Source organism: Gouania willdenowi, chromosome 14 (assembly GCF_900634775.1).
Source record: "Gouania willdenowi chromosome 14, fGouWil2.1, whole genome shotgun sequence".
NCBI lineage: Eukaryota > Metazoa > Chordata > Actinopteri > Blenniiformes > Gobiesocidae > Gouania > Gouania willdenowi.
In genome coordinates, this window is record NC_041057.1 from 31,555,455 (window position 1) to 31,567,555 (window position 12,101).

Here is a 12,101-nt window from a genome sequence, read left to right on the forward strand (position 1 = left end):
GTTGTATTGTGTGTTTTTAGATTAAATTTGTGTATTTTTGTTGTCCTTTTGTACATTTTTCTGTAGTTTTGTATATTTTTTCTTTTTTATATATATATTTTTCTGTAAGTTATTATGTGTTTCCATTGTCTTCTTATTGTCATTTTACCATAATTCTGTGTATTTTTAATTTTTTTTCTTCCTGCATTATGAGTCAGTTTGTGCTTTTTTCTTTGTGTATTTTTGTGTACTTTTTTCAGTCACTGTGTGTACTTTTGTTGTCCGTACCTTGTTTATTTTTTGAACTAATTGTATATTTCTATTGACATTTTACCAAAATTCTGTTTTTTATTTTTATTTTTTTATTTATTTTTTTACTTTTGTGCGTTGCATCAATTTGTGCTTTTTTGTGTGTATTCTGTAATTTTGTATACTTTTTTAAGTCACTGTGTGTATTTTAGTTTTATTTTTGTATATTCTGTTGTGTGTGTGTGTGTGTGTGTGTGTGTGTGTGTGTGTGTGTGTGTGTGTGTGTGTGTGTGTGTGTTTTTTATGGGTCATTTTGTGTAATTTTACTGTTCTGTGTATTTTTTTCTCTGACATAATGTGTTTCCTTTGAGGTAAAAAAAGACATGTATAGCCCCAGGTCATCAGTTGCTCATGTGACCTGGGGAACACACACACACACACACACTTCCTCTATTTATATAAATTCAAATATGTTTATGGATCAATGAGGAATGATGGGAACAATGGGCTAAAAACTGCTTAGACAAGATTTTCACACAGTTTTTTTAAAGATGTAAAGGTTTGTTGTGTTTACGTTCCACAGACTTCTCAGAGATTAGCAACGTTTATTAAACTTGGACTTGAAATCACAGGCTCAGTTATTGACAGGTGGTGACACATAAGTTGATTTCTTAAACTCTTTACATCCTAAAACCATATTTAAAATCAGACTGCATTGTCTTGATTTGTTCTTCACTCATATTTAGCTTCACAGGTGATGATGATGGAAAAGTGTGTGTGTGATGATTCCTCTGATCGTTCACAGTGCATTGAGGCCAGTTCCTTCTGCTTCCTTCAACTCTTTCATGGCCAAACTTTCCTTTGACATTTTTCCATCTTTTCCGTCTCTGGAGGTCCATCCTCTTCCATTCCTTTAGAAAAATCCACCCATCATAGCCATCAGCATTCATTATTTTTACAGATATGAGCTGCTGAATCTTTATTGTGTTAACCCTTTAAGCGCCAAAGATGCAACATTGCAACAAGCAGCCCTTGCTGAATCAAACGGTACATAATTTAAATAATATTAAGGCTGCTTCATTTTACTTCTTTAGGAAAACAACTTTTGTTTAAATAAAAAATTGTTTGTGTTTAAAAATGTTTTTTTTAAAAAAGCCTAGTTTTAAAGCTGCTTTTCCAAGGGAAGGACAGAGACGAGAGCGGAGCGTTGATTACTTAACCCAGGGTGTCAAACTCATAATAGTTCAGGGAACAAATAAGAACCAGTTTAATCTCAAAATGGCCACAGATATTAGGTGAAAAAAAAGATTTTGAGACCAATTTTCATTTAATTTAATGGAATTTTGAGGAATTGTTGGAGAGAAAGATAGAGGCGTGGCTAAACTGTGAATCCCGGAAGTATTAGTTTAAAAAAGTGGTGAATTTGAGATATTATTCGGTAACTTACACAATGATTCATGATTTATTTTTCCTTTCTCCTGCGGACTGAATTGGAAGCAGGGGTTCTCAACCTTGGGGTCAGAATCCCATTTGGGGTCGCAAGACACTGTTTTTTTGCTTATTTTTAAACATTTTCTGCACCTACACCAAACTTGCCATATTCTAACCTTTTTCATCACTTTTTATTGCTCATATTAATGCATTTTTGCAACATTATTCCTTTTTCTGCAACTTCTCCATGAAATTTCAATGCATTTTCTGCACATTTTTTCCACTTTCAAGACATTTTCAGCTCTTTTAAACCCTTTCCACCACTTTTCCACCTAATGTTGCACATGTTGACCCATTATTGTCACTTTTAACCTCTTTTCATCATATATAATGAATATTTTTGCCAATTTAGCCACATTCACAATTTGTCATGCCCCTTATTTGCCATTTGTTTAAACTAATTGTTACAGTATTGACATTTTAAACCCCTTTTGACCACTTGGGGGAGGATTGCTCTTAGAATCAAAGCAGCCAAAACATTTTGACCACTAAAGTATTACTGTTAGTTTCACGTCACAGATGTTAGTTCTACTTCAGGTGTGTACTATACGTTTACAGTAAAATGGTCCCAAACTTTTCAGACTTTAGGTTGGTTCTTCTTCTGTTTTGAAAATTTTTCTTCACAATGTAAATCGTGAAACGACACTGTATGGTACTGCAGCACAAATGAAGCAGAAAGCAGCCGCAGCATTTATCAACACCCGATCATTGGTGCGCTGGGATTGGTCAGATATGATACACGTTGGTCCTGTCGTACGACACAATGTGCATTCAGATTTACACCCGTTTTCACACTAGGTTGATAAATGGGGGCCATTGTGATTAGTGTTAATCTTGAGACGGTCTATATATTTAATTCTATTTTTTATTTTGCCCTCCCTCCCATCCGGCGAGAATCTCAAACTCCGCCTATGAATTCACCTTGATTCCTCCACGTCCTCGATGGTGTCCGGTAGGGGCATATTGAGGGTCTCTGGAAGGAAGAAAGCGAAGCATCCGGCCAGCACTGCTGAACCTCCATAAACTAGGCTGGGCAGAGCAGGGAAAACCTGAAACAGCACCCAGTCAGACTCAGCACTCAGCACAGGACACGTTCACACAGTCTTTAATGAGATCTGGTTCTGTCACCTCATCCAGGATGAGGACAGCCGGAGCCGCCATGCTGCCGACTCGTGCCATGGTGGATACGAAGCCCATCCCAGTCTGTCTGAGAATAGCACACGCATCATTACACACTTTACTCTCACAGTACCAACATGTTAGTAATGTCTATGGCGTACCATGGGTGAATCAGACTAGAAAGGAAAAGCTCATCAGAGGCAGGGTTGGGGTGCACTATAATTGTATTTGCGCAACTGATAATTAATTACAATTATGGGGTAATTATAATTGTAATTTTAAAAATCTGTTGTATATCTGTTATTGTAATTGAGTTCAGATAATTGACTTTGTATTTGTATTTGCCATGAAAAATTTCTACAAATTGTCAATTATAATTTAGCACAAAACTAGGGAACCATGTTACAGTTGTACCCATACATAGTAAACAATTATTAAAACTAGTGCAGTGCCTGTAGGACGTATGTCTTGCTATAGAAAAGTGGGAGGTTAAGTAGCTTGAATGGTTTACATGGGAGCTTTAATTCTTCTTTAATTCCAAATAGAATTTAAATCCTCTTTAAACTGACCTTTTTAACACTTAATTCCTAATGTAAATGTAATTCTGAATTAAACACACACACACACACATGTGGATGGCGCCCCAGCCCCGGGCCGCTCCCGGTGGACATCTTTATGAAATAATTAATTAACAGTATCATTGTAGTCCAAACAAATCCAACGTCGCGCACCTTTGAACCAAGCAGCAGCCATGTTGAAAGTCTCAGCTCTGTCTGTCCCTGAACAGCAGCAATATTTCAGCCCCACACACACACACACACACACACACACACACACACACACACACACACACACACACACACACACACACACACACACACAGATATCTTGCTTTATGGATAGATGTGTTTCATATCAAGCCCTCCCACATCTTACCATTTAAATAAAATATAAATCTAGGGGTATATTGACACAAAAAAGGCTCAGATTTCCACACCAACAATATTAAAACTTATATTTTAACTGATTAGGAAGAATAATGAGGTAACCAATAGATAGGAACAAGATTAGATGATAGATATTTGATTTTAGTGTATTTTACCTCTGATTTAGGACCCGTTATCATAAGAGATGCTAACAGAAAGCTAACACAAGAGGAATGTTAACTTTTATTAGGTTATTTATTTCAGGATCAGTATTTGTGATTAATTGTAACTGTACTTTAGTAATTGAGAACATAATTGTAACTGACTTTCTGAGGATAAAAATAATTGTAATTTAATTGGCTTAAATGGTGGTCACTGTAATCGTAATTGATTTGTAATTGAACATGGGTAATTGAAAATTTTTTTGTAACTGAAAAATGTAATTGACCCCAATCCTGGGGTCAATTAATTACAAATATGACATAATTATATATTTATATATTTTCATTTATTAGGAAGCCTAACAAGGAAAAAAGAGATGAGAAACAAATTAGATTGTTTTGTGTATTTTACATCTGATTTAAGACATGGGTTAATCTGACAACGGTATCGTAAGACAGTGGCTTCCAGTCCTTTTCGTCCCGTGTACCCCCTTTGCATTTTGGTCAAATCATGTGTACCCCCTCTTTACATCGTAAGTACCCTCTCCATAATTGGATTTGCTTTTTCATTTGTGGAACAGTGGGCTCTCCTAAACCCCTCTATGTGTCTCACACATTGGTTCCCTAAGAATTAATCAAAGTGGACATTTTTTTTTAAAATACCATGCAACATTTATGTTTAATAATTTAATATTAAGCAAATAGTTAATTATTGCCTCCTATTGTCAAAAGTGTAATAAAATGGCCTCTACAGCAAAAAATAATCCTATTACAATGAAGTATAGTATTTTATTAAACAATCGTTTAATAGTTAGTTTGTGGTGAATTAGTTTAAAAAAAAAAAATCCTAAAAAAGAACCAGGAATATTTCCTGATTATTTTTACATCAGTTGTTAAATCTTTCCGAGTACCCCCTGCAATGTTCTCCTGTACCCCAAGGGGTATGCGTACCCCTGTTTGGGAACCACTGCCTGAAGATCTTCTAACAGAAAGCTAGGTTAGGTTTTATGGGCTTTTTTATTAAAGACTTGTAATTTTGATTAATTGTAATTTAACTTTAGTAATTGAGAACATAATTGTAATTAACTTTCAGGGGAAAAATCACAATTGAAGTTTTAATTGTAATTGGAAAAAACTCAGCTCCCTGTAATTGTAAATGAACATGGATAATTTAAGACGTAATTGTAATTGAAACATTTATTTGACCCCAACCCTGATCAGAGGTCTCACCTAAGGACAGTTGGGTACAGTTCTCCAGTGTAGAGGTAGACGGTGGTGAAGGAGGCTGATGTGAAACCTTTACCAAGACAAGCCAAAACGGTCCGAAGAATTTGCATTTCTACACATTGAAGAAGAGGATGAAGACTGGAATTAGGATCAAGTTAGAATGCTGAGATCAGGATTAAAACCAAGGTTTCATTTAAGGTCTAAAGATCAGTGTCTGGAACAAATATCTGGTTCTAAACCAGGATCACACACCTGTTGGTACGAAAATGTTGGCAAAGATGATGGCAGCCGACAAAAAGAGACACATGACCTGAGAGACCCTCCGTCCTAGATAAGCAAGGGTTCCCAGAGCCCAAAGCTTGGCAGGAAAATCTACGGCTCCAAAGATGATCTGCATCAGGTAAATACTCACCTGGAGCAACAGAAAGTGGATAGAGTTGATCAGCACACAACAACTCTTAGTGTGTGTGTGTGTGTGTGTGTTGCGTGCATCAAACTAGGGCTGGGCGATATGGACCAAAACCCAGATCTCGATATTTTTACTCAAAATGGCTATATACGATATAAATCTCGATAATTTTTTTTTCAATTGAAGTCTGACCAGAAAAACGATTCTGGGTTAAATTTACCAAAGCAAAATGCCACACAGATACATTTATTAACAAACAGCTGCACAATACGTGGCACTTTTGGCTTTTTTTCCCTCTTAAGGCGGGCAGACACTGTGCAAATTTATTTTTTCTCAAATTGTGCGACTCAATTGCAGAGTCCGAATGTGCACCACTCACGATTCATGTCCTCACACTGAGGCGACCTGACTGCTCACACTGTACGTCCATATGCAACACGTCGGAATCTTGTTTCGGGAAATGCAACGTCAAAATTATAAAGAGAAGAACTCTGAAGCGTTGCCATTAAAACAAAAGAAGAAAAAAATCCAGAAGTGGATAGACACTCGCAAATATCAGCAAAAAGAGCTTCAAAAAAGAAAAGGCAGCAATGTGATGGACCAGGAGCTGGGCACATGTGGGCAGTACGGTCTGTCAATCCTACAGCAGTTCTACGGTGTTCGTGCATGTGCAGTGTGAGCGTTTGAAGTAAGCCGGTACGTGGCACTGCTTCAACACGAGGAGCGATCAGGATTTCAAACATGTTTGATTTTCTTACAACTATATGATTGCTGATTGGGAGCTGGTCGTGAGGTGTTAATTGCTTTTCGTGAACCCATGTATACCACATGATGCACGACACATGATTTAGCTGAGACTCGCACAGTGTAAGCCCGCCTTAAAGGGCAGCATGTGTGAGTGAGTTCTGTATTGTAGCTTGTTTAGATGAAAGTCTGGGTTCCATTTGTGATCCATCTAACTGTGCTTTCAATGCTATTCTAAAAAGTAGTGAAAGCAGCGACTCCTAAAACAAGTATTTTAAAACTAAATAAACTATACAATAAAAATATATTGATATAGGCGATATTGTAATGTTCTATATCACCAAAATAGAAAACTCAATATATTTTAAATCTTCATATATGGCCCAGCTCGACATCAAACCCATTTGAGGAGCACAACATCAAGCACTGGAGTGATAAGCATTAGAGTAGAAATAAGAATTTTGTGAAATAAATCACCCGGAATTAAAATACATGTACATTGAAAAGCTTTTCTTTTGCCGGTGGTTGGGGATTGCTGTGCTAGAATTAGATGTATACAGTCTATTGTGTAGGGAGTAGTTACTATATCTTTGTTCAAGTCTGTTTTTGTGTGGAAAGTGCATAGATTATATGTAGTGTTGGGCAATTTACTTAGAAATTGTAATTAGTGATTACTCCTCCAAGGAAATAATCCAGTTACTTTACTGATTAATTATTTTCAAAACTAACTAGGAACTTTAATCGCTTTACTAAATATATTAAGTTACTTTTCAAAATTGTGATGCACAAAATAATAGTGTCTTTGTCGTCTTTTACGGAGTCAAAAGCTGCTTGGACATGCTCTCTCTCTCGCGCTGTGTGTTGTTTACCAATGTTGTCGCGCTGCTTACGTCATTGGCTTGAGAGACTACGGTAGCTGACTGGGTTATAATGCGTGAGACGCCAAACAAACGGTAGCGAGACAGTTACATTTAGTAACGCAGCCTGCTAGCGGGAAAATATCTGTAATCTAATTATTGTTTTTTTTAATTATAATCCCTTACTTTACTCGTTAATTGTGAAAAGTATTCAGAGTTACTGCCCATCACTGCTCACGAATAAGTAAAAAGTAGACGGGTGGACACATGGGCTGTAGAGTGGAACAGGTGGAACTGGACACAGAGGACATACGAGGACTTACCCCAAACTTCTGCAGGTCCATGGCCATGCCATAGTACGCAAAACTAGTAGAAAACCTGTGGGATAGAGAAATGTTTAGTAGTTCAGATCTTGTCTCTTCACAGTTCTGTGTTTTAGTATAAATTCTTGTTTCGTTGTGTCTGTCCTGTCTAGCCATTCGCTCTCTGCTCCTAGCTTAGCCAGCTAGCATATGTTTGTGGCTAGTTGGGAAGCTAAGACTCAGTTTTCTTAGATAGCAGGAAGTGATCAGGACAACAGACCACACAGCCAGCAGGCAGATGGAGATGCGTCTCATCTTGGGAGTCCTCAGTAGGTCAAAGGCTGTGTACGAAGTCCGACTTGACTCGATTTCTTTTTTCACGTTAGAGTGAAGCACCTGCGATCACATGGAACTGATCTAAGCATGGACACAGATGGAGAACACATTCACGCATAGCAGCAGCCTGGTTACCTCCAGTGTTAGCTTATCAATCATCTCAGGTTTCCCATTGATTCGAGCGACTCGGTGGAGCGTCTTTAAGGCATCCTCCGACCGACGGTTCAGGACCATCCAACGTGCTGACTCTGCAAAGTACCTGATCAATCGAAGCAAAAAAGACTAATCATCTCATATATTGAACGACATTATTAAATATGCAGGATCTTTTTACGTGAGGCTGGAAATTAGATTTCCCAGTGCTGTTGGTATAATGTGAAGGAGTTAGATGTGCTGCGCCAGTGTCGTAACATAGATAAAATTATCAGGACAACATCGCAATGCTTAAACACTTTCAAAAAAAGAGTGAAGAGTGAGTGAGTGTGTGCCTACAAGTGTGACTGAGCTGTTGCAAGCAAACAGTTCCACAGGTGAAAGTACTGTACTTGTGTTACTGTAATTGAGTTGCTCCTATAGGTTCTTGGACTTTTTTGAGTACATTTCTAAATCAGTAATTTTACTTAGTATGTTTTAAAGTATAAAGAATGTATAAAGAAGTACATTTCTATACCCAACTTTTACTGAATAAATTATATTATTTTGTTTTAAAATAATCAACAGACATTGTGAAACTACAAAAAAATGTAATGACCTTGTGCTTTACATGATTAAAAAGTGCAACAGAAAACATTTAAAGGGGACATATTATGCAATTTTTCACCCATCTCCATTTGTTCTAAGAACCCCAAAAACATAGAATTTGTGGTTTATTTTCCCAAACTTGCCTGTTTTCCAGAGTTTTAGAATCTGAAAAGTCACTTTCTGAGCAGTTCTGAAATCGGGCCATTTTGGAGCCTAGTTATGCATATTCATGAGTGGGCGTGTCTATAGACACTAACTCACTTCATGTCTCGCTCTTTTACAAAGTGATCAGTGATCACCAAAGCAATTTTATTTTTGCTATCCACACACTGTTATTGTTTTCAGCCAAAAACCTGCACATTATAGTAAAACACTGAGTGGAACATTCAAACTCTCACCAGAGTGTCAGCTGCTAAGTCACTTTCTCCTCCTCCTCTGCTCTTTTAACTACAGAAATGCATTTAAGGTGATAATCATTTGTTTTCTTCAACAGCTGCGTTGGACTGTGTCACAAACACGTCAGATCAGCGATACGAGGCAATATAACAGGTTCGCCAATGCGCCGAACCACAAGAGCGGAGTAAACGTCCGCATGAACAAATAGTGCTGACACTACAGTGTACATTCACCGTGGAGGCGCGGCACCGACAGCAGGCAAGTTCTGTATTTAGTGTTACCGGTAGCCATCACTGCTTTGGTAGCAAGACAAACAATGGCGGACTTTCTTAAAAGCTTTCATCAGGTTGGGGGTGGAGTCCATGGGTGGAGTTACCAGCAGAGGGGAGTGTATTTTCTTTGTAGATTTCATTTGTGAAGTCACAAATGTGTAAAATTTGAAGCTGAGCAATTTTCTGTGTTGTAAGACTTACACAGACCACAAGCAAAAATATCTTGTGTGCCGTGTGGAAACAAATGACCTCATTTGAGTTTAAAAAGACTGCAAAAGTGGATTTTTCATAATATGTCCCCTTTAACAGTTTAAAAATCAATAAAAACATTGAAATCAGCAGTAAAAACGTTATATCAACAATAATATGATTAAAAATCTCATTCATACACAGTTGAGAAAAAGAGTGCTTTTAACTTGGATTTAATAATGTTCCCATGTGATGCTGACTTGAGCTCTGCTGCAGTTTGTTCCACTTCTTTTTAACAACTAAAAGCAGCGTCACCATGTTTGCTGTGAACTCTGAGCGCCACCAACTGACCTGTGTTCATAGATCTGAGAGACCTGAATTGGATAAACATGGCTGTGTTTATTTCAAGCCAAATTGTATCATCTAGTGGTCAAAAATAAGACTAATATGTCAGTTAAATTGATTTCAATCATATTTAGTTACACACTTGTTCCCAAACTTGTGGAAAAATGTGGCAAGTTTGTGGCAAAGTGCGCTTCCACTTTGACTTTTTTCTTTTTTAAACAAAAACATGTATCTTTAACCCATTGTTTATTATTATCACCAAACTTGCTGCAGATGATGTCCATACATTAGTTCATTTATTTCTGCCTTTGTAGCCTTCCCTATTGAGAATTGGCTTTATATTTGATGTAAATCTCTGAGAGGTTTTTGGGCGAATTACAGATTTCTGTATTTAAAACATGATTTATTGTCGCTCAGTATCATATTTCCAAAATTTTACATCATCTGTAATCAATAAGGGTCCAAGTTCAATTTGAATTTTTTAGCCATGTAGGTCATGTAGAAGATTTGAAAAACATTATTTGTTATGGGTATGTGATTTTCGGAGAAGAGGCTGGGGGTTGAAGAGGGTAAGGGTAGCGCTTTGACACTCCTTACCACTCATTTTAAGATATATTCCATTTGAAGGTCAGTACCTTTTTACATCTTATTTATTAATAATTCCAATAGCTAGATAGCTAACTAGTTAGATTTGAACCTGAGATTTGGCGTTCCTCGTCAACAGTGTTGGGAACGTTACTTTAAAAAAGTAATTATTTATAGTTACTCACTACTTGTTCCAAAAAGTAACTGAGTTAGTAACTGAATTACTCTTTAATAAAAGTAACTCATTACCAAGGAAAGTAACTTTGCGTTACTGTTAAAAAAAAAAAAAAAAAAAAAGTTGCTATATGTCAAAGAATTCAGATTTTTTAGATGTGTGTGTCGTGAGGTGCTTCATTAAATTTCTGTTGCTTACAACGGATGTGGACAAAGTCTTCACTCCTGGATGTAATGAACACTTCACATACACGTTCTTGCTTTTGACCACAATTAATTTAAAGTAGTGTTTGTATCGCCACCTTAAAAATGCCAACTTTTCATCAGACTGCTTCACACTCACCATCTCTGCTGCTTCATCAAATCTGTAGTGTGTGTGTGTGTGTGTGTGTGTGTGTGTGTGTGTGTGTGTGTGTGTGTGTGTGTGTGTGTGTGTGCGGGCACATGAGTAAAAACACTGGCTCTGATTGGCTACCATGGAACATGATGTTGCCTTAGCCAATCATAATCGCTCACCTTGTTTTGAGCCCACCTCCTCACTACAGCTGAGTAAGAAGCCAGGGATGTTTTCGGATCACAGTTTATTCAATCAATGCATGTAACGTACCGCATTTAGCGTTCAGCAACAATAATGATGTTGTAACGGCATAAAAAGTAATTAGTTAGATTACCCCGTTACTGAAAAATGCCGTTACCTAACGCCATTATTTTAAACGCTGTTAATCCAAACACTGCTCCTCAATGTGATTGGTTACTGCACAGATTCACTGACAGCCAGGTGATCATGCTATGACTCTAATGCAGCCTTTTAAACGTCGATGTTCTCATTCAAAGACTCACCAGCAGTAGGTGAAGAACAGAAATAGTGGAGCACAAAAAGCAATCTGCAACTTCCTCCAGTCCCTCAACCAGTAGGCGATCCCAGCCAGAATCATTTGACCAAAGGTAAAAAAGAAGGAGGTGAGTGTGCCCACTATGGTCCTGGCTTTGGTCGGGATCCACTCCACCTCTGAGTGAAGATAGGTGAGTGATAGACTTGAAACAGACATACAGCTGGGACACAGTTGGATTAGGGACAGACAGACATTAAGGTGTAAAATCAACAGGTAAAACACAGGCAGGAGGACAGGTACTCAGTGAGACTCCATTGATGATGATTCCAGAAACAGCCATTCCGCTTAGGAACCGGAAAGTGCAGTAAATGCTGTACGAAGGGGACAGGGCGGAACAAGAGCCAAGCACGGCCAGCTGCAGATATGACCATATAAGGACAGACCGCCGCCCAAACCTGACAGACAGGAGGAGACTGTGGGACACTGAGGACCAACAGGAAACACACCTCAAAGACAGTTAGTCTTACCTGTCAGAAAGACCGCCAAATATCATTGCACCCGCTAAAACTCCGCCCATGTAAATGGTCTGAATCATCTGTTTGAGGGGACGAAGGGAGCAGACCAATTCCCACTGAGAGACAGACAGACGGGAGAGACAGAAGGGTTACAGACAGGTGATGACGGCCAGGTTAGAGACATACAGGTAGGTGGGAAACAGAAAGGGTTCAGATGAGTTAAGCTGCATTCACACCGAATGCCGTAATGA

General features: G+C 38.1%; 1 protein-coding gene across 3 annotated transcripts in view; it reads right to left on the bottom strand.

The window, feature by feature from the left end:
- Positions 1 to 668: 668 nt before the first annotated feature.
- The window catches only part of oatx (organic anion transporter X), a 29,117-nt gene continuing 17,684 nt past the window's right edge, over positions 669 to 12,101 (bottom strand). For 2 of the 3 annotated variants that reach the window (XM_028466398.1, XM_028466399.1), the window contains 11 exons: positions 11,863 to 11,966; positions 11,636 to 11,790; positions 11,343 to 11,511; positions 7,936 to 8,059; positions 7,745 to 7,860; positions 7,486 to 7,540; positions 5,405 to 5,564; positions 5,156 to 5,264; positions 2,848 to 2,926; positions 2,641 to 2,768; positions 669 to 1,139 (listed from right to left, as the gene is read on the bottom strand). In XM_028466398.1, coding sequence (XP_028322199.1) covers positions 1,028 to 1,139; positions 2,641 to 2,768; positions 2,848 to 2,926; positions 5,156 to 5,264; positions 5,405 to 5,564; positions 7,486 to 7,540; positions 7,745 to 7,860; positions 7,936 to 8,059; positions 11,343 to 11,511; positions 11,636 to 11,790; positions 11,863 to 11,966 — 1,311 coding nt within the window. In that variant the 3' untranslated portion in view covers positions 669 to 1,027. The remainder of the gene's footprint in view (positions 1,140 to 2,640; positions 2,769 to 2,847; positions 2,927 to 5,155; positions 5,265 to 5,404; positions 5,565 to 7,485; positions 7,541 to 7,744; positions 7,861 to 7,935; positions 8,060 to 11,342; positions 11,512 to 11,635; positions 11,791 to 11,862; positions 11,967 to 12,101) is intronic. The other variant, XR_003675475.1, reaches the window with a different exon arrangement.